The sequence below is a fragment of the Saccostrea echinata genome, unplaced genomic scaffold (assembly GCF_033153115.1).
Source record: "Saccostrea echinata isolate AGI-Se365-2 ecotype Australia unplaced genomic scaffold, CSIRO_AGI_Sech_v1 ptg000024l, whole genome shotgun sequence".
NCBI lineage: Eukaryota > Metazoa > Mollusca > Bivalvia > Ostreida > Ostreidae > Saccostrea > Saccostrea echinata.
The window spans coordinates 2,124,532-2,147,052 of NW_026889773.1; the positions used below are offsets into that span (position 1 = coordinate 2,124,532).

At 34.5% G+C, this 22,521-nt stretch overlaps 2 protein-coding genes across 2 annotated transcripts; one reads left to right on the top strand and one right to left on the bottom strand.

The window, feature by feature from the left end:
* Positions 1-5,374: 5,374 nt before the first annotated feature.
* On the top strand, positions 5,375-12,524 carry LOC133191811 (trichoplein keratin filament-binding protein-like). Its single transcript, XM_061327543.1, has 15 exons — positions 5,375-5,491; positions 6,063-6,290; positions 6,574-6,682; positions 6,942-7,043; positions 7,564-7,620; positions 8,080-8,148; positions 8,766-8,939; positions 9,255-9,367; positions 9,541-9,607; positions 9,802-9,912; positions 10,021-10,082; positions 10,672-10,753; positions 10,917-11,102; positions 11,256-11,399; positions 12,199-12,524. The coding sequence occupies exons 2-15, from the start codon at positions 6,100-6,102 to the stop codon at positions 12,226-12,228; spliced, it is 1,497 nt and encodes a 498-aa protein (XP_061183527.1). The 5' UTR covers positions 5,375-5,491; positions 6,063-6,099; the 3' UTR covers positions 12,229-12,524.
* Positions 12,525-13,387: 863 nt separating this feature from the next.
* On the bottom strand, positions 13,388-22,414 carry LOC133191812 (aspartate dehydrogenase domain-containing protein-like). The gene is made up of 8 exons (XM_061327544.1): positions 22,237-22,414; positions 18,685-18,817; positions 18,190-18,274; positions 17,731-17,874; positions 17,235-17,340; positions 14,992-15,112; positions 14,528-14,667; positions 13,388-13,851 (listed from the first exon to the last, which is right to left on the bottom strand). The coding sequence occupies exons 1-8, from the start codon at positions 22,271-22,273 to the stop codon at positions 13,814-13,816; spliced, it is 804 nt and encodes a 267-aa protein (XP_061183528.1). The 5' UTR covers positions 22,274-22,414; the 3' UTR covers positions 13,388-13,813.
* Positions 22,415-22,521: the final 107 nt, after the last annotated feature.

Genomic DNA, 22,521 nt, shown 5'->3' on the forward strand with positions numbered 1-22,521 from the left:
CTTCTTCTCAAGAACCACTGGGCCACAGAAGCTGAAACTTACATGGAAGCATTCTTGGATAGTGTAGATTCTAAATTGTTCAAATCATGACACCCGGGGGGTAGGGTGGGGCCACAATGGGGAATCAAAGTTTTACATTGAAATATTTAGGAAAAATCTTCTTCTCAAGAACCACTGGGCCAGAGAAGCTGAAACTTACATGAAAGCATCCTGGGGTAGTGTAGATTTTAAATTGTTCAAATCATGACACCCGGGGGTAGGGTGGGGCCACAATGGGGAATCAAAATTTTACATTGAAATATTTAGGAAAAATCTTCTTCTCAAGAACCACTGGGCCAGAGAAGCTGAAACTTACATGAAAGCATCCTGGGGTAGTGTAGATTTTAAATTGTTCAAATCATGACCCCCTGGGATAGGGTGGAGCAACAATACATATTACAAGGGGAAAATCTGATAAAGAACAGTAGGGCCAAAGTTATTCAGGTGAGCATTTTGGCCCATGGGCCTCTTGTAAGCTCACCTGGGCCGAAAGTTCAAGTGAACTTTTCTGACTGAGGTATCTGGCATCTGTTTATTATGTGTTGTCTGTAAACTTTTTCACATTTTCGACTTCTCCAGAACCACTCTGCCAGTTTCAACAAAGCTTGCCACAAAGCATCCTTTGGTAAGGGGGTTTTAAGTTAGTTCAATTCAAAGGCCACACCCTGTTTCAAGGGGAGATAACTAAGAATTAACGTATATACTTGCCTTTAAATCAGATTTTTGGGAGTAGATTCAGGCAAAAAAGTACAAACTTATAAGTGGGTCAATGGGAAATTCCTTCAATATATTAGGCTCAAAAATAGGCGAGTATATGAGGTAGTGAAAATTTAATGGCATCCTTTAAAAATCTCAACAACCACTGGGTCAGAAAAGATGAAACTTATTTGAAAGCTTTATTACATAGTGTAAATTCAAGTTTGTTCAAATCATGACCCCCGGGCTAGAGTATGGCCACAATGGGTGATCAAAGAAAAATCTTCTCAAGAACAGCCAAGCCATAGTTAGTATATTTATTTGGAAGCATCCTCAGGTAGTGCAGATTCAAGTTTGTTCAAATCATGACCCCAGGGTAGGGCGGGGCTACAATGGACGATCAAAGTTTAACATTAGGAATGTTAGGACCCCCCTCCAAAGGTGCTTGAAGACCCCCCCCCCCTCCCCATCAACACCACCAATTCGAAAATTACGTAAAACAAACAATTTATAAAAAATCTATCCCATTCCTTTTATTCTTATACACCTTTAACAACCCTTTCTACTAAAGGGGCTAGTTTTACAAAATTTTTAAGAACCTATGACATGTATGACTAAGACCAAAAACTTAAGTTAATTAATTGATATTAAAATCCTGCAAAATCATTTATTTCTGTTAATTGCTTGTATAAGAAATATCTTTCTAAGTTCTTTTAAAAAAAGATTTAAACTTTTTCAAATTAATGCAAAAATAGAAATATTATTCGGAAAATAACATTTTGGTCTTTTATATATATATATATATATATATATATATATATATATATATATATATATATATATATATATATATGTATGTATGTATGTATGTATGTATTGGTCTTATTTTGGTCTTAAATCTTGTACGTGAAAAGAAGAAAACACTTGCTGTGGCCTTCAACTCGACATTTAGATATATCGATGACGTATTGTCAATTAACAAAGGCTATTTCCATTCTTATGTCGATACGATATATCCTTGTGAACTTGAGATATAAGATACCACAGAGTCTGATACATCTGTTTCATATTTGGATATTTTACTTGAAAAAGACGTTAATGGTAATCTAACAACCAAGCTTTATGATAAACGTGATGACTTTAACTTTTCAATCGTCAACTTCCCTTACTTATGCAGCAATATACCTTCATCACCTGCATACGGGGTATATATCTCTCAGTTGATTCGATACGCAAGAGCATGCTCTACGTATGTACAATTTCTAAAACGAGGTAAATTCCCAAGTGAAAATCCTCAAACAAATCACTTTAAGAAATCACTAATGAATCAGTGATTTGAAGATGATTTGTAAGTGATGCAAATTCCCATGCAAATGAGCTAACAAATCACTCCTAACAAATTGTAAGCAAATCACCTTTTTATTTCTGAAATGTAGATGCACATAATGCAAACAAATCACAACCAAATCACTCTGAATAAATTGTTTACAAATCAGTTCTGTTTAACAAATCACAACCAAATCACTTTGAATAAATTGCAAACAAATCATGAATAAATTGCAAACAAATCATTTCAAATAAATTGTGTACAAATCACTTCAGTTTAACAAATCACTATCAAATCACTTCAGGTGGATACACACTTGTATGCATGATGCTCAACCATCCCTCAAATATTCACTTGAAACACATGCATATTGTTATAATTAAGAATAAACTTTTGGCAACAGCATTTTCATTCTGTGCATTGAAAATATACACATTTACTGGGATGTATCCTCATCAAGATGGCATCATGTACTTCAGAATGATACAGATGGTTTCAAAGGAAAATTATATAGGTGTAATTGGCATCGTGTACTTCAGATATAGTTGGTTTCAAATTTGGAAGATTACAGGCGTTAATTTTTGTTTTAGAAGTTGGTAAATGTATTTTCCTGAAATAAATATTTGTCTGGACACTGTGAACAAGCCACTTTGCTGAAGCTTATAGCTTTATAGCGAGCGCAGCGAGCGGCGCTAAGCGCCGCTCGTCACTGCGAGCTCTTGAAGCAACGCCTGGGCGACGAGAAAATTCGGACTTTACACATTGATCCAAATGAATTTTTTTCCGCAGTTACCTGTGGTCCCATAATGCTTAGCGAATTGCATCTCGTCGCAAACAACGTTCTCGCGGTAGCAACAAAAACTCGACAAAAAATAAAATAACCTTGATATAATGGATAAAAAGCAGATAAATAGTAGATCAAACGTTCTTGATTAAAATTAGCACTGTTCAGACTTCGTTTTGGTAATGCAACATACATACGACGTCATATGACGTCAGAGTCTAGACGTAGCAAGTGTCACGTGCTGTTTGACGAGCCCGATCTAAATTAAAACTGAAAGGTATCTGCGCTCGCCCTAACGGTTGCACCGCCAACATATTATAGATTTTATTTTAAACATTTATTGGTGGCGACTTTGTTGTTGTTAGAAATATTAACATGTTAATCATGGTAATAAACTCATGAAGTATTGTCATTTCTAAGGAGGAAATGATAGCATAATACAATAATACATACCTTAAAAACTATACGCTGCAGGGTTATGGCATAAACATCAGTTTAAACAAAAGAAGAGAGGTATGAATCTAGAACGGCACAATCTAGCTCCTATCATTTCAATTCAAATCTGATGAATGAAAATTGGCGGTAGAGTTTCTTAACTGTCCAATCAACAAGATCGGCGGAAGTAATGAAGTAAATCATTATCAAATCACTCTCAAGAAGGACCATGAGTTCAACAAATCATTAACAAATCACTCTCAAGAAAGACTAAGTTCCAGAAATCATTTTCAAATCACCTTGAAGAAAGTCTAAGTTCAACAGATCATGAAGAAATCACTGTAGCAATTTCCTAAGTTTAACAAATCACTAAGAAATTGTATGAAATGTGAAAGAAATCACAAACAAATCACTCTTTTGTAACAAATTGTAAACAAATCATAGTCATCATTTTGGTAGAAAATGATTCATTCATGATTTGTTAGATGAATTGCTTACAAATCACTGAAACAAATCACTTTTAATTGATTTTTGGGCAATTTGTAGGCAATTTGTTAATGATTTGTTTGAGAAAATTTTCACTTGGGTTATTGACAAATAAGTTGATGAAACAAGAATATCAGCTGTCTCGTTTAAAGTCATCATTTCGTAAGTTCTATGGTCGATACAATGCATATGGAGAAATGGTGTTCATTTTGCTGATTTGCATATCGGCCATTTTGTAACTATAATGGCGGCCAAATTTATAAAGGTTTATATAGAGAAAATACAAAAATTGCAAATTTTTATATCCTAACTATTTCGGATAAAGTTCTTCCGCCGATGATTTGATTCTTCTTAATATCTTCTACCGGAAATGACAAGATTGTTGATACCAAAGTGAAAGTTGCAACCGCCTTTTAGATTTGAAATTCCGAAACGAGAGTATAATGTTTTAATGAAGGAAAGAACACAGAATTGGTGTCTTTATCATTTTTGGTGATTAAATGTAAGTGTTTATTGTAAGTTGACAGAGTTCTTCCGCTGATTAATAGGTGCAGACGAATGCCTATTTTTATAAAATACAGATGATTTATCATTTCATGAAGAGTTACGACCGCCTTTTTAATTTGAAAACGGCAATTTCTTGAATCAGTGTGACCTACTTATTACCAAAGAAAGATGGTTTCATGAGTTGCCAACTGTTAATAACCCCAAACTCTGCCCAAATAATTATGACGGAGTCTTAAAAAACAAAACAAACTGTGCTTGCAGGTTTTAATTCAAAAATTTAAAGAAATGGAATATTTCGAGTTTATGAAGGATCTTATAAACATTAACATGATTAATGAGAAGTAAATCACGTGGGAGCAACCTCATGAATAAACTGTACATCATTTCTCCATATGGACCTTGTCAGCAAATACAATTTATCATTGAGTCAAATGCTGACTGACGTTTTTCACACTAATTGTTAGGCCATTATTTACTCACTGAATTGTCGACGGATTTTTCCGTTATTTCCCGATCATGACAAGGAGCACACGGCGGGTGTGACCGGTCGGCAGGGGATGCTCACTCCTCCATGGCACCTATGATCCCACCTCTGATGTTTGGAGGTCCGTGTTTGCTCTGCTCCTATTTTGTATTGATTAATGGACTTTTGAGCTTGAATACTGTTCGTTATCTCCATATATTTCATTAGTCATAAGTTCTTTTGTAAAACCGGGCTCTGATTCTGCAGTTAGAGTGATCTTCCCTTAGATCTAAATTCAAATAAATTGAACTTTTAAAATTTTGTAAGTCCAAGATAAATTAATTGAACACGTAATTTACACATACATGTAGTTTCTCCACGAAAGTAAACAACAGTGATCGATTTACTTGGTTGTGTTTGAATAATTTTCCCGGGGGTAAATGCCACGTACCATATGTTGAAAATTAAATAGATAAGCTCAATATTTACACATTTATTCAATTTAATTTTCTCAATGTTTAAAAAAAAGCATTTTGCACTGGTATATAAGCAGTCAATATCGCCTTCATCTTTTTTTTCGGAATCCAGTGTGTCGATCGGATAGACCTTCTTCTTTTAGTTGCAATCTACGCATGCGTCAATTGATTTACTTCCTGTTGACATTCGCTACAGTTTAAGTTTTTGAAAACAAGAAAGAACATGTGATCTCTGATGTTGTAGATTCATATTTATTCCACGGATAACGTCTTTTATGGTAAGAATTGTTTAAGTTATCAATTTCAACAAATATGGATTGTTTTCCCTGGATTATGAACGTTTACAGTTAGTGAATTTACGGGTCTGTGCTTGTTGTGTTGGTTCAAATTCAACTCCATTCTTCTTGAGCAAGATAAATTTGATTTTCAAATAAATATGCAGAATTTATGCAACCTGGATTTGATTTCATATTCTAAAGTTATGCCATGTACATCATGAGATACGTCACGAGCAATATTTTCTAAAAGAGATCAAATTTGAAATAGGTGAACGTGGCAAAAGTTGATCATAAAATTGACACTTAGGCCTATGATTTTCATTGCATGATATATAACCCTTTTTATTTTCTTGCATGATATAATTTATTTTTCTCATTCATTTGTTTTTATGTAAACTTTCAGAATGCTTTAAGAATTTGTTCACTGAAATTGACATTTTATGCCAATAATTTTACTTTCAAACAAGAGACAAATCAGTTTTGTAGGGCAGCATGACATAAAATTGAATTTTTCATTCCTTGAATTATAAATAGCATCTTATCTCAGTGTTTTTTTGTTTTTTTTTTATAGATACAACAGGCATTTATCACATAGACACAGACTAAATATGGCTTTACCATCCATGCCGCACTATTGGACAACCAGAAGAAATGTTTATGAGCAGGCAATTGTTAGACATAGAAACCATGACGACCACTTACGAGAAAGATGGAGTAACACAGCAAATTACTTCCAGAAATCAAACATAGCAGCCACAAAACAGAGCGCATGGGAGTCAGAGAAATCTCTGAAGTCCAGGTATAGGTCAGGCCCACTTATCTCAGACCAGCAGCTTACTGTGAAATCATTAATTTTTGGGGGGTTTAATATTCATTGTTTTTGAGGAATGAAAAGACCAACAAATTCATGTCCACCACCAAATGTAAAATGTCATATACATAACTACTCAACAATTCTTCATCATCCAGGAAATGAAATCCCCATGAACCCATAGTTTTTCCTCAAACCACAAAAATTTGACATAAAAAAAAATGAGATTTTACAGTATTGTGTAGAGTCAATTATGCATTATATTTTTCAGCATGGATGCTTATCAGAGAGAAAAAGACTCAGATAAAAAGGCAAAGAAATTAGCCCTACGCAGAGAGAAGCTGTCTGCCATGCTAAGACAAGAAAGATACAAGTTCGAGGTAAGTAGTTATCTATAATTAGCACAAAACCTGAATGTGCTGCTGGCACCACTTTTACCAAAAATTTAAATTATGCATTGAACTTCTCTGTAATTAATGATAAAAGTAATGAATTACGTCACTGTATAATGGTAACTGATTTTGTCAAATGAAATTATTTCATATAATTAGGAAATAAAGACTGAAGGAATGAACAGAGTAAAACCATTTTCTCCTGTGTTCTGCCTTGTACATGTTATAAGCATTTATTTTTTGCCAGGCTGAGTTAAAGGGATATTCCTTGGACAATTATGATCGCCTGGAAGACATGAAAGACCGAGTTGACTCTCTAAAGAGTGCTCGGGAAGAAAAAAGGAAACATGTAAGACAGCTCTGATTGAATTAAGATGAACATTATATGTAACTAAGCATAAAGGTTATATATTATACATTATATGTGTAATGAGTATCTAAGATGAACATTATATATTACTGAGTATAAAGGTTATATATTATACATTATATATGTACTGAGTATATAAGTTTTCATGCACTGTATATAAAATACTGTAATAAGAAAATGGTAAAGAGGTCAGTCATTTATCTATTTTTACTGTGAACAGGTAAATATTTGTATGGGATTAATTTACACAAAGTACACAAGTATATGTAATTTCCACAAGTACTTCCCTTCTACATACATGTACAATGTCTTTTAATAGATACTTGGTATGTATTTTTTTTTGAAACATTTTAAGAACATCATGTGTGATTCGCAGAAATAATCATTACACATACAGTTTATGTTGATAATTCCTGTAATTCACAAAATACACAAATATCCACAGGTATAAAAAAATGAATGTTACTAATAACGGATTGATATTTGATGATTTTCACAGTTGGCTGAGGAGAAGCTGTATGAACACTGGAAACAAAACAACCCAGATATCAGAAGGGTAAGTTAATATGATACTGTAAACAATACAACCCAGATATAATGTTAACAAATTGTGAAAAGAAAAAAAAAACAGATATCAAAAACATAAGTAATACAGTCACTGCATAATAGATTAATTTATGTAGAACTTTATGATTTTATTTAGTAAAAGCCTGATATTTCAAAAAAAAAAAGTGACTTGGAAACACCTACATTTAAACTGATCCACATGTTCTGGATTGCAAAGTTGAAACAAAGCTGAAACTCTAATAGGTCATGACCACAGACTCACTTTGGAAAATCCTTGAATTCTAAATGAAAAATGTTTGAGAAACTCAAACACACCTTTATTAAGCTTCTACTGCCATCTAGAAGGAAAAATGATAGATACAAAACATTCTGTGTATTTTTTTTTTTACATAGTCATCCTATGGTTATACATGATTACATTAAAACAGAGATTTTGTATATTTGACAGCTTGAGTCTGAACAGCTGAAGGATCATGTGGTAGACAGATGGGGATCTCAAGTCGAGGAATTCAGAGAGGTAATAGATAGGTAATCAAATAGTCCTAGGTGGGGGTCTCAAGTGGGAGAAGTCAGAGTGGTAATAATTAGCATAGGGGGGTCTGAAGGGGCAGTTAGATAGGTCATCAAATAGCTATAGGTGGGGTCTGTAGGGGCAGTTAGAAAGGTCATCAAATAGCCCAAGGTGGGGGTTTCAAGTGGGAGAAGTCAGAGAGGTAATTAGTAGCATAGGGGGGTCTGAGGGGGCAGTTAGATAGGTAATCAAATAGCCATAGGTTTTGGGGTGAAGGGCTGAAGTGGAGGTAAGATAAGTATTGCGGTCAGATATGTAATAGGGACTTAAAAGGCCATTACATGGAGAAAGGTACATGTATTATTTATAAAAAGGATCTAAGGGGCTCTTAGTAAAGTTTTTAAGTTGAGGATGTTTGGTCACACAAAATACTTACAAGTCTAGAGGGAATGAAGGTGTGCTTCGAAGGTCTGAGGGGCAAGTATCTGTAAAAGAACAATCAATATAATGCTCTCTAGGTTTTTGTTCATGTGGATGAGAAGAAACTTTGCTAATAAAATGTATTATCATTTTTCTTTGATTAAATATTTGGTCAAGTTTAAATAATTATATTTGTTTTGCAGAAAGAAGAACAGGAAAGAATTGAGAAAGAAAAGTTTGAGAGAGAGATGGAGAAAGAAAGAATAGCAGCCCTGGAGTTGGAGAGACAGAAGGAAGAAGAGAGATTAGAGGAGGAGAAGAAATGGAAGGACGTACTGAGAGATCAGATGCTGGAACTCCGCGAGCGAGAAGCTGAGGTCAGATACTAGAACTCTAACAAAAGTATAGCCTAAAAAAACTGAAAAAGTGACCAGCTGAGGTCAGATAGAAAAACACACACAAATCACACCTTAAAATTCACTGTCATGTTCATCGTTTGATTGTTAGTTGTCACCATTAGATTGTGTTACAGTTCAAAGATTGTGTACTGTTTGGCTGCGTAGTAGTCAATGATTATTTTTTTTGTGTATTAAATATTTGTGATTGTTCTACAGTAGCAGATTATTCACTGTTTGGTTTTGTTGCCATAGCCAGTATGTGTTATATTTTGTTGTATTGTCTTTATTGTACAGGCCAGCAGACTGAAGAAGGAACAAGATTCTCTACAGAAAGAACAGTGGAGGCTGGAGGAGTTAGAAGAGGAACGTAAAAAGATGGAGGCAGGCCGCCGTCACAGAGAAATGGGGTAAGTTCTTAATTATCACAACTGTCAGATAGGTTTTCATCATTCTGTAGTCTTCATTGTGATATTATGGTAGTTTGTTATCAACAATATAAAGAAGCTGATATCAGTCAGATGTACCAGTACATAAATGTTAAATTGGTTCTTTAATGTTCACCACTGGTTCTTTCTTACAGTCGAATGCTATTGAGGCAACACAAAGCCCAGATGATGAGACGGTCCAGACAAATTCAGGAGGAGCTGGTAATGAAAATCTCTTTATGTCTTCAAAGTTTGCCTTTGAAAAAAAATTATTTTTGTTTGTTAAAGTAATTTTTACCACATAACAAGCAAAGTAAACATTGTCTAAAAAAAATTGAATTTTTTTACAGAGAGAAGAAAAAAAAAATGTTTTTTAATTTTTTTTATTTTACCATTGGTTATTTTATGTTCTTTAGGAACAAGATAAGCAGATGTTAGAGGCTCTTATTGAGAGGGAGAAAGTGGAACGAGAAATTCTCACCACGCGGAGAGAAAAAGCCCAGGCTGACGCGGCCTGGATGAAGCAGGTGATGATCACACAGCAATATAATGATTATATAATATGTGTAATAAGTTAACTGTCTAGAGTTAGATATTTTGTTCCTTGTTGTAATATATTATGTATCTTTTAACAGGTTATTGAAGATCAGTTACGAGTAGAAAAGGCCAGAGAAGCTGAACTTGACATGTTGTACCAGTAAGTGTCTTTTTTATTAAATAATTAGAAGATGTCCATGCAGTTTTCTTTGGAATCTCTTTTCCATCGCTATAAAATTTATTGCATAACAAGTAAACATCTTGTAAAAGAATGTTGTCTTCCAAACATTTTTTTTTTTAATTTTGTCATAAAGAACTAGCTATGAAATTTCCTCTTTGAAAATATGTTCAGTATCATTTCTCAGTATTAGTTCGCTATAAAGAATCTCTCTCTCTCTCTCTCTCTCTAGTAATATTGATTTCTTGTGTGTGCTTGTATATTTATATATTAAATATGCCCTTGGCCCAATGTATAACATTAACATAGGGTCTAAAGAGCTTTTTGTCCTGTCTGGGAAAATCAAAAAATGTTTCGGTACAACAAGGATGCATTGTATGAAAGAAATATGGAAAGGTCAATGTTATAGTGTAGTACAGGAATAAAATCATTCAAATCATAGCCACAAGTTTTATTATTTACCGAGTTATTCTTCAGGGAAAACAGAGCATTGTAAGGCAAAGTCCATGCATTGTTGAAACTGTGTAAAGAATACTTTGTATTTAAATGATAATTTATTTTCTGATTTCAGAGAGGAAGCAGCTCGTATGTGGGAAAAGAGGGACGCAGAATGGGCGCGTGAGAGTAAGGCCAGAGAGAGGCTAATGAGGGAGGTCAGTATCGGTGTCCACAATTTATTAGAAAATTCTCTACTTTCTGTTCATATTCAAGTTCGTGTATGATATGCATACGTTTTATCTGTAGGTGTTTAAGCAGTATCCATACATTTCATCTGTAGGTGTTTAAGCAGTTTCCATACATTTTTATTACCTGTAGGTGTTTAAAGACAGACAGCGACAGATTGAGGAGAAGCTGGAGGAGGTGCAGCGAGAACGGGAGGAGTCTCTGTATCAGCGGGAGAAACTGATAGAAGAGATGGAGATAGCCAATCAGATGACACAGCGTGATCTCGAAAAAGCTGAGGAACAGAAAGAGGCTTTGAAACTGGATCTCAAAGGACAGGTTAGTAATTCTGTTCTCAAAAGTGGGACCCATGATATCAGAAAGACAGTGTACATGTATGTTTTCATATTTTCAGCTTTAGAAATAAATTTTCAAATACTTGTAAGTGTATGTTTGCTTGTAAATCAATGGTTATTTCCCTTTTGACAACAGATCACAGCACGTCATGAACAGAAGGAAACATCACGACAGAAGTTACAGGAGGAGGAGGAAAGGGAACGGCGGGAGGAACAGGAATACGAGGACTTCCTCCGACAGGAGACTGAGAGGATGAAAGTCCGAGGCTTCGCACCTAAGGTAAGTCACATCAACACTGGTGTGTAAAGTAGAAACCATTTTGTTTAACATCAGTAGCCTTAGTCTTCATTTAGTGAAGAAGTAAAATGGCCCTGTCCTCATATCAATTAATTGACTATCACCCTCTGTCCCATTTCATGTATCAAAATAAAGTAGAGACTTAGCACTGTCATTTCCCATCACAAATTTTTTTTTGAGAATTCAGGTATTGGAAAACAGGCTTGTGAAAATACAATATTCTTGAATTTTGCAGAAAACAGGCATATTTGACTACATTCAGCAAAAAATTAAAATAAGAGCACAGCCCTCGATCCAAAAATTAAAACGTTAACTTTTATGATCTTCAGAAACAGATCTTTCATTATGTAATTGCATATTTTGGATCAGAGGTTCTGCTCTGTATCAAATACTGAAAAAATACTCCAACTTTTGGCCTTTTTTTTAAAGGAATTTACAGGATATGATAAAAATGACTCATTTCATGACATCATAATGCATTTACTAGAGAGAAAATTACATCATGTGCCATAGATACACGGTCACCAAGGGTCCAAGTGATAAATACTGAGCAGTTTCAATTTTTCAGAAACTCACAGGGCCAAACAAGGCCCTAAGTGGCCCTTGCTCTATAACATCAGCAGTTTTTTTTATGGAAGATAAGGAAATGAGTCTTGAAAATTAAAATAAATTTTAAATTTATGAATAAATTGCAGTCTTCATTAACTGTAACAATGTTGAAATTCTCCCAAAGGAAGAAGCAAGTATTCTTTATTGTATTGTATTGGATGTTCTTTTTCAGAATTTTGGACGGAGGACTGCTTGGATGTAACAGGATCTGACTGAGAAGGTCTAGTTCTGACCAAGTTAGACTTCTCATGCTTTTATGTGATCCACACTGCCAGGAAAAAAAAACATGAAGTGCAGAAATTTTAATCTATTGTCACAGTTTCCTTCAGCCTAGCAGCTGCTGTGACTTATTTCTTGTTTATGTAATTTTCTTTATTGAATGGATTACCAAAGCCTGTAGTACAGACAACTGTTATGTATTCTCAAGAAGAATGTATGTAAATATGCGATTTATTTATGTGCTGAGAATTAAATGAAATGTAAATATTCATTCACATACTTTAGTGTTTTTCTTATTTTTAGTATACGTTTAAGGTAAAATAAAAACTAGACAAGTTCAAGAAGTTGAGGTTGTTATGCGCCTATATTTAACAAATATGTTTGTCTGTCTGTGCAATCTTCTCTAAACTATAAATTTGTAATGGAGAAACAGCTGCCACAAACAGCAGCTGCACTGTAGAAGTCTGTCTAGCTGTTGTTACATTCACCTATCCCTTTAATTAACAAGTAGAAGAAACAATAGCTTGAATATCTTTCAACTTACAAATTTCCTTTGTCAAGGCGAAAGCTTGAGATCATTCACTAGAGACACTGAGTGAGTTTACAAAAATGATATCCCCCCAACTCATTTAAGAAAAATATTGGCATCCAACATTTCTCTTGCAAAGTAATGGACCAAACACAGTTTATACACTTTTTTTCTGCCAGGGACCTTGAACTTTCCCAAATGGCCTTGGGTCAAGATCATGACACACCACCAGGTCTTAGTAATCTTTATTTTAAGACCAATGTTTCTCCATCAGGAAGAAATGGATAGGACTCTAATAATGGTTTTTCTGCCAGTGATGTTGAACCTGGACAAATGACAGTCAAGGTCATGACACATCCCTAGATCATAAACCTTCTCTGTGTCTAGCAGGAAATTCCAATTTTTCTCCATTACATGTGTGAAGTTGTGGTTCAGCGTTAAACAGTTAATACTTGGATAGATGATCTGAAGGACTGGGGCAAATACCACTTTATCTTTAAACATTATCCATAAATTCATTAGTTATGACAGTGGTGTTGCGCCTCAAGTTATTGAAGGAGCTTTTCAATGCACTCGTTTCATTGAATGAGATAAATAAAAAATGAAATCTTAATTATAAAAATAAATATTTTATTCCACTGTAAGAGAGATTCCATTACAGTAATAAGACTTGACTTAGTGCATTACCAAGCCCGACACTTGGAATTGATCATTGTTGCTTTCTTAAAAAAAAATTACCCTTCATAGAGAAGAAGAGTTGGAAGAACTGATCACTCATAGATGAGAATCTGATCACTCACAGATGAAAATAGATACATGTAATTTGTTGTTACATGTATGTTGATTTAGTTGTAGTTGGTGCATGCAAGTGATTTCATCATAGGTGCAAAGTTGACAATTTGGACATAGTTGGTTTGCTGGGGGTATATTGTCATTTGTCATTAGTTGGTATCATCACTGGTATGTAAATTAGGTCATCACTGGGATATGTTGGAGGAATTGGTCATCAGTTGGAATGTTGGTGATTTGGTTCTTTTCATCAACACAGATGAACACCTGGTCCTTTCCCTTTAGCACCTGTAAATTAAAATACATTTTATATCAGCCTGTTGTAAATTATGTTATTTGTATATTCCTTCATCAACATGGACACTGCCCAGGAAGAATGTACTCCCTACAATTGAACAATAAACACAGAAAATAACAGTCATCAAAGCAGTGTGTCCAACCTAGAACATGCCCCCCTCTCCTCCCCTCTCAGGCGGAAGGGGGGGGGGTTAGGTTGGATTCCATATATTTAAACTATTTAATACTGAACTGATGTCTGCTTTTCTCCAGCCAACATGCTTAGGTGAACAATGTAGCCCATAGGCCTCTAGTTCTTTATGTTCTTTATGCTTGTTATTTCATATCATCTAGGATATTTAGAAGTTTAAAGTTGGAGATGATGAAGTTTGACTGAATATAGAATAAATCTGATTCAGAAGCTTTGATATTGACCAGTGACTTGGTGATACAAAATTATCAAGGTGTCAAAATTACCAGTAAAATGAAGATGCCCTTGATATTACAGTGACTGTATAAGGCTGTTCCAGCGATTGCCAAAAATTTTAACTTGCCCAGCATGCTACTGAGGAAGGAGGCATATGTGGCTGTTCCAGTGACTGCCCCCACATTTTAACTTACCCAGCATGCTACTGAGGAAGGAGGCATATGTGGCTGTTCCAGTGACTGCCCCCACATTTTAACTTACCCAGCATGCTACTGAGGAAGGAGGCATATGTGGCTGTTCCAGTGACTGCCCCCACAGCTGCAGGGTTACTCCGGACTGTCTTGACATTGAAGCCATTAGGTCCCCATACCTCCACCTCCACAATATGCCAATCTGTTAACCTGCATGTGTAAAAGCAAGGTCTGTGTACAATATTTAAACATGTGTACAATAGCTCTTGTTAAATCTTAAAATTCATCACCAGTTAAAAATACAAATATGTTTATCAAGAAGTTGTATAAGCTTTTACCGCAAGACTGTGTAAGAGCTGAAAATATATGTACTGAGTGTGTGACACTATCAGAGCTGAAAACATATGTACTGAGTGTATGACACTATCAGAGCTGAAAACATATGTACTGAGTGTGTGACACTATCAAGTTTCTGCATACAGAGCCAGTAGCTTGTTACTATTAGACAAATTAAGAATGTTATCACACACATACTGAGGATCTGATACTATGGATCCAGTGACTTTGTCAAATCCAAGATTATGTGCTGCTATAGCTGCTGCTGCCATTGTGTTGACATTATTAGGAGCCAGGGGACACAACTCACGAACAGGTCCTATAATGTGTTCAAAAGGAAGAAACTCTATGTCATCAGTGGCATTTAAAAATGAGAAAAAGTGCTTATATAATATACCGTATAACGGGTATTTTCTGCCGTTGTCCAATTTTTGCGGAATTTTGCGGATAGGACAAATCCGCAAAAATTACAATCGCAAAATATTTTTCAATATTCATATAGATATTTTGTATATGCATTTATGATAAGTGGTGCGTGTGTCTGACAGGGTTCTCATTAACGCAAGAACCTGCGTACTGGACGCAGCAAAATTATTTGGAACGCAAGGTTTTTAAAAGAGATGCGTCCGCAGACTCATGAGTGGTCATATCCTCGTTAGCAAGAAAATTCGGGTGTCATCGAAATTCGAAGATTTTAGATGTTAGGATTTATCCAAAACATATTGAATCAGAAACTTCCTGTAAATAATATCATAAGTTGATACAAAAACATCTTTACTTGTACCTATTTCGCAATTATTAATCCAAACTCCGATAGCTGCAAACAACACATGGTAGCTTTTCTTGTTTAAACACTTTTTTTAATCTTGTGTTTTATATTGAGACAATAATTACTGCTTGTATACACCATGTGGCTTGATCGTCTCGTGAATTTCACCTAATGCAGACGACTGACAGGATTAGTTACGGCTCAATGCACATGACACCTGTGATTGTTAACCGTCAACTTTAGGGTACTAGATTATGCAACTGTTTGTTTTAGCTTAAAATATAAACACCAAATTAATTTTGATGGCAGTTAATTAGAAGCGTATTTTAGAATATGGCTTGGATGCATTTATTATCATTATCTATATATTTAAATATTTTAATAGATCGCATAAAACGTCTGTTAGAATAAAGATTTGTATTGTTGTTTGGGTGGACTGACACTGCATTAATTCATTTCAATTGGTATTCGAAATATTTTTACAAAAACTAACTAAAAGATAGTAGTTTAATTAAGCTTAATAGCTTAATACCAGTTCTCATACAGCTTTGATCAATATGTCTTAATGAATTTATAAACATAAACATGACAGCGTTCTGATAATTCATAAAGTTTAGTGATCGGACCCCGTAAATAAATTTTTGCGGTATAGTGCAACCGCAGAAATTGAAAACGCAGAAATTAATTTGCTACCTTTTAGGGGTTAAATCGCAAAAATTTCCAACCGCAGAAAATACCCGTTATACGGTATTTCTTTTCTAAAATAAAAGGTATGATAATGGAAATATTTTATAAAAAGACAGGAAAAAAATTCCAGGAAATGTGATTAATGTAATACTATGTTGAAAAGATTGCAACAATCAGTACTGAAAAAAAAATGATTATGACCCAAAAGATACCTGGGCTGCATTCAATATCATGGCAGCTAGGTGGTAGATATCTTTCTCTACTGAACAGACAGCTAACCTAGCCGCTAAGTTTTAAAATTTGGATAAAAATATATCAATAAAAACTTATCTTTGGAACAAAATGAGTTTATTTCAACATGTTCAAGTGAAAATATAAATGTAAATTTACATTTAATTCACTAAGATGTAGAAAACAATCCTCCTTGTGTGCTGCAAAGTGGTAACTAAGGAGGCCATCTTGGATTTGGTACTAGCATCAAATATTTATGCTAACTCTCCCTATGTAGTGGCTTGGCTAGCTTAACATTCAAGATTGTAGTTTTACATACAGGCCGGCTACATAGCCGCTACACTCTTGAACGAAACCCTGCTATGCTTGCTGTTGCAATGAAAGACAGGTTACCAAAAATTAAGGCACAGCTTCAGTAAGTGAGATCAGATTAGCAGATACCAGTGAGGTTGTATTCCTCTTTTTACTTAATACTGCAAAATTTTGCCCCATCACATTAAATTAAATTTTATCCCCATGTACATAAATTCATTCATTGGCAAAACAGTTTCAATAAGTATGAATTATAATAAACTTTTTCTTGAATATAAGCTCAGGTTTAAATTCACCAACTGAGAGATGAAATGAATTGAGTTATAAAAAAACATTTACAAATGAAAATATCCCTGTATATGGAATGAATGTACATGTGCATGGCACAAATCTTGATGTGCTATATTTGTTACAATGTTTCAATAAAGATGACAGAATTTACCATCATATAGCACCACCCTCTTGTCCTTCACCTGCTCATTCTTGACCTTGAGGTCACCGCCCAGTTTAAAGCTGGTGGGATGTTTGGTCATCGTAACTTTTAGGTTCTGAAAAAGTCAATTTTAATACACATTTTTTTTTAAATTTGCCTGTGGAATTACTGGATATTAATTTAATCCAAACATTGTATTGTTTCTATACTGGAAGACAGAATCAATATAAAGGAGCTTCAATAACATCACAGGTGGTGAGGATTTCTTGTCACTTGAAGCCTCGACTAAAATAAGTCAAGGAACCAGCATGTTCACTTGTTAGACATTCAGTCAGAGGGAAATTTTTACAATTTTTACAAACTTAATATATCAATAAGTAGGAAATTAATATTTTTTTATAAATGTAGTTAATACTGCAGTACTCTTGAACTCTTGAGTAAACATATCAGAATTTACAAATCTTGTTGTGTGTCAATTTAATTTCTCACCTGTATGATAACTTACCTGTAATGTCCCTCTGTCAGCCATTTTTCTGATATCTTCTGCTCCCCAGAAAGCACCACTAGGCACATAAAGGCCATGTCTAATGGCCGCTCCCCGTAAACTGGTCTCCAGCTCCTGGGAACTGAGGGCAGTAGGGCTACCAATCTGTGAGATGAAAATATCATGTCAGATTAATATTACAATGAAAACCTATTGATGTCGAAAGTAAAATCTCAAAAATGTTATATATTTTTTTGTAAGATTGAATCAGCATATCCTAATTGTTTCCAGATGCTTTTTTAAAAACTCTTTAATGCATGTCAGTTTTGTCACATCTTCTTTATGACAGAAATAAAAGTCAACAGTAAAAGAACTGACTGAATTTCCTGATACTGAAATTAAATGGACAAAAACTGGTATATACATTATTTGGTCATTAAACTTCATAGTTCAGAGGAATGCAGGAGATGTAAGACAGACCATGAAATCAGCCTCCTCCAGAAACCTGGGTCCCCACTCTTTTGTGATGTCGGGGTGGGCCACCTCTACAATTAGGTTGGCATTTCTGAAAGAGAAACAACAGTGAGTTTATCTTAAATGTATACTTATACAATACCTAGGGATAATTGAAGGATAGTAAATAATTTTATTCTCATTTGTCCATTAGGCAAGTAAGATTCTAAAATTTCGGGTTTCCTGAATGCAATATTTCACTAATTAGAAAAAATCATTTAATTAGACACCTGAAATCAAAAACATGTAAAAACAGACAATCAAACAGTTAAATTTAGGTCTCAGTGGTTGAGTTATTTATGTTGCTGGCGCAGTATGCCAGGGGTCCTGGATTTCAATCCTGTTTGAGTCTTTGAGTTTTTTTTTTTACTAGTTGTATATACTGCAGAAACAGCTGAAATACTGAGAAGTACTGTATGCTGTTCCTAATATTGACTGATTTGGGACAGTCACTTCTTGTACCTTTTGCTGAAGTCCTTGAGATCCTGTAGGATGAGATCCTGCTTTAATCCTTCCAGGGCAGCTGGTGATCTATTCCATACAAAGGCAAGGTCAAGGTCAGGGTGTTCCTGAATCTTCTCTGCAAGGTATTTTCCTAGAAACATACAGGTAACATGTAACTACATGTAAAAAACATAGAGTTAACATACCACTAACAAACATACAGATAACATACCACTAACAAACATACAGATACCATACCACTTACAGACATACAGTTAACATACCACTAACAAACATACAGATAACATACCACTTACAGACATACAGTTAACATACCACTAACAAACATACAGTTAACATACCACTTACAGACATACAGATAACATACCACTAACAAACATACAGATAACATACCACTTACAAACAAACCACTAACAAACATACAGATAACATACCACTAACAAACATACAGATAACATACCACTTACAGACATAAAGTTAACATACCACTAACAATCATACAGATACATACCACTTACAGACATACAGTTAACATACCACTAACAAACATACAGTTAACATTCCACTAACAAACATACAGTTAACATACCACTTACAAACATACCACTAACAAACATACAGATAACATACCACTAACAAACATACAGATAACACACCACTAACAAACATAAAGATAACATACCACTTACAAACATACCACTAACAAACATAAAGATAACATACCACTAACAAACATACAGTTAAGATACCACTTACAAACATACAGATAACGTACCACTAACAAACAAACAGATAACATACCACTAACAAACATAGAGATAACATACCACTTACAAACATACAGTTAAGATACCAATTACAAACATACAGATAACGTACCACTAACAAACATACAGATAACATACCACTAACAAACATAGAGATAACATACCACTAACAAACATACAGTTAACATACCACTAACAAACATACAGATAACGTACCACTAACAAACATACAGTTAACATACCACTTACAAACATACAGTTAACATACCACTTACAGACATACAGTTAAGATACTACTTACAAACATACAGTTAAGATACCACTTACAAACATAGAGATAACATACCACTAACACACATAGAGATAACATACCACTTACAAACATACAGTTAAGATACCACTTACAAACATACAGATAACGTACCACTAACAAACATACAGTTAACATACCACTAACAAACATACAGATAACGTACCACTAACAAACATACAGTTAACATACCACTTACAAACATACAGTTAACATACCACTTACAGACATACAGTTAAGATACCACTTACAAACATACAGTTAAGATACCACTTACAAACATAGAGATAACATGCCACTAACACACATAGAGATAACATACCACTTACAAACATACAGTTAAGATACCACTTACAAACATACAGATAACGTACCACTAACAAACATACAGTTAACATACCACTTACAAACATACCACTAACAAACATACAGTTAACATACCACTTACAAACATACCACTAACAAACATACAGTTAACATACCACTTACAAACATACCACTAACAAACATACAGTTAACATACCACTAACAAACATACAGTTAACATACCACTTACAAACATACAGATAACACACCACTAACAAACATAAAGATAACATACCACTTACAAACATAGAGATAACATGCCACTAACAAACATACAGTTAACATACCACTTACTAATAGCGAGTGCAGCGAGCTCAATAGACTAACGTGTAAGAACAGAGAAAATTCGGAATGAAATCTGTACATACGTCAGGCAAATTTTCTGGTGCAACATTCCCAGAATTCCTTCGCTACCAGGGTTCCATGCGAAATTCTTACAAAACATACAAAAGATCAAGGATAATTATTCATTACCGAGAGATACGTTTACTTTTCTTTCTTTGCAAAGAGCTTAAAAGAAATATAAAATAATTACATCTACTCCACAATGTATTTCGTTTATTATTGCACAAGATCTCTAGTCTCCTTCAACCAAACGCTCGGCTGTCTCCGTAAATTCCGACGTCATGTGACGTCACAGTCTAGGCTGTGTCTCGTGCCGTTTGACGTTTGAAGAGGCGGAACGTTACAAGTGTAAACTGCTATAGATAGCTTTTTGATTATACAACTGCGCTCGTCCCAACGGTCACACCGTAAAACATATTATACAGATATCATACCACTAACAAACATACAGATAACATACCACTTACAAATATACAGATAACATACCACTAACAAACATACAGATAACATACCAATAACAAACATACAGTTAACATACCACTAACAAACATACAGATAACATACCACTAACAAACATACAGATAACATACCAATAACAAACATACAGATAACATACCACTAACAAACATACAGTTAACATACCACTTTCAGACATACAGATATCATACCACTAACAAACATACAGATAACATACCACTAACAAACATACAGATAACATACCACTAACAAACATACAGATAACATACCACTAACAAACATACAGATAACATGCCACTAACAAACATAAAGATAACATGCCACTAACAAACATACAGATAACATACCACTAACAAACATACAGATAACATGCCACTAACAAACATACAGATAACATGCCACTAACAAACATACAGATAACATACCACAAACAAACATACAGATAACATACCAATAACAAACATACAGATAACATACCAGTAACAAAGAAACAGATAACATACCACTAACAAACATACAGATAACATACCACTTACAAACATACAGATAACATACCACTAACAAACATACAGATAACATACCAATTACAAACATACAGATAACATACCAGTAACAAACATAAGGTAATATCAGATCAAAGGAGAAAATTTATACGCTTTATGTCGCGTTTGATCTGATGATCTAGGCCTGTCAACTCGAAGCCAAAATTTCAAAACTCTTTGGACCAAGTTACTTTTTCATTAATATATCTGTATACATGTAGTATTTTCAACAACCTTAGAATTTAGTGTAAACATAGTCCAGAGATGATTTGACACAATCATTAATTAACCCTATAGGCAGCTTGATTAGCATTTCTAAGCATGTATTCTAATTTTGGTGATATTCATGAATATACTTACACAGGGTTTTTTTCCAAATGCCCCAAAATATGATCACTTGAAAATGCCCAGGGGTGTATTTAATCAGAATTTTCTTTGTGTATATGTGCGTTAAGAAGTGGAGGAGGGGATCTGATTGATTTTAACCTTATAAGATAATGTCATACCTTGATTTACACATTAAAGTGTTGTAATTCCTTTTGCAATTTATAAACAGAATGATTTGGTTCAAATGCTGCTAAGGATGGTCTTGAACCTGTTCAGGCTTATTGAATTATACTACATACATATACCACACAGCAGTCTGGGATAATAAAGTCGGACTCAAATGGTACTTCTGAAAACCCAGTTCTCTACTTATTTTGTTAAACTGAAGCAATAATAACCATGGCTATCATGTTACCTAAATGTCCGTATCCCACGATTCCAACACGTCTCATTTTTTTAACACGTGCACGCTCAGCTGTCACACTATGCAGATCTTACCAAATGAGGGATATTTTCTGGCAACGACTTGGAACTCGGGCATAAATGTGACTTATTTTTTTATATAATACTTAAGAAATATTTTTTTACATCTGCAAACAGTGTCGTTAATTTAAAAGTACATAAAGACATCTAATCTCTCTATTCTCTCATAAAAGGAAATTCGAACTGAATAGACGATATATAACCCGTAAAACCGAGC

What these genes read in the sequence shown, in the direction of transcription:
- LOC133191811 (XM_061327543.1), top strand. Translation starts at nt 6,100, where the DNA reads ATGGCTTTACCATCCATGCCGCACTATTGGACAACCAGAAGAAATGTT. An exon ending in ACAACCCAGATATCAGAAGG is followed by an intron (nt 7,621 to 8,079) that starts GTAAGTTAATAT and finishes TATATTTGACAG; the next exon opens with CTTGAGTCTGAACAGCTGAA. An exon ending in ACGCGGCCTGGATGAAGCAG is followed by an intron (nt 9,913 to 10,020) that starts GTGATGATCACA and finishes ATCTTTTAACAG; the next exon opens with GTTATTGAAGATCAGTTACG.
- LOC133191812 (XM_061327544.1), bottom strand. Translation starts at nt 22,273, where the DNA reads ATGAGACGTGTTGGAATCGTGGGATACGGACATTTAG. An exon ending in TCCATAGTATCAGATCCTCA is followed by an intron (nt 14,668 to 14,991) that starts GTATGTGTGTGA and finishes TTACACATGCAG; the next exon opens with GTTAACAGATTGGCATATTG. An exon ending in CTTCCTCAGTAGCATGCTGG is followed by an intron (nt 13,852 to 14,527) that starts GTAAGTTAAAAT and finishes TTTAATTTACAG; the next exon opens with GTGCTAAAGGGAAAGGACCA.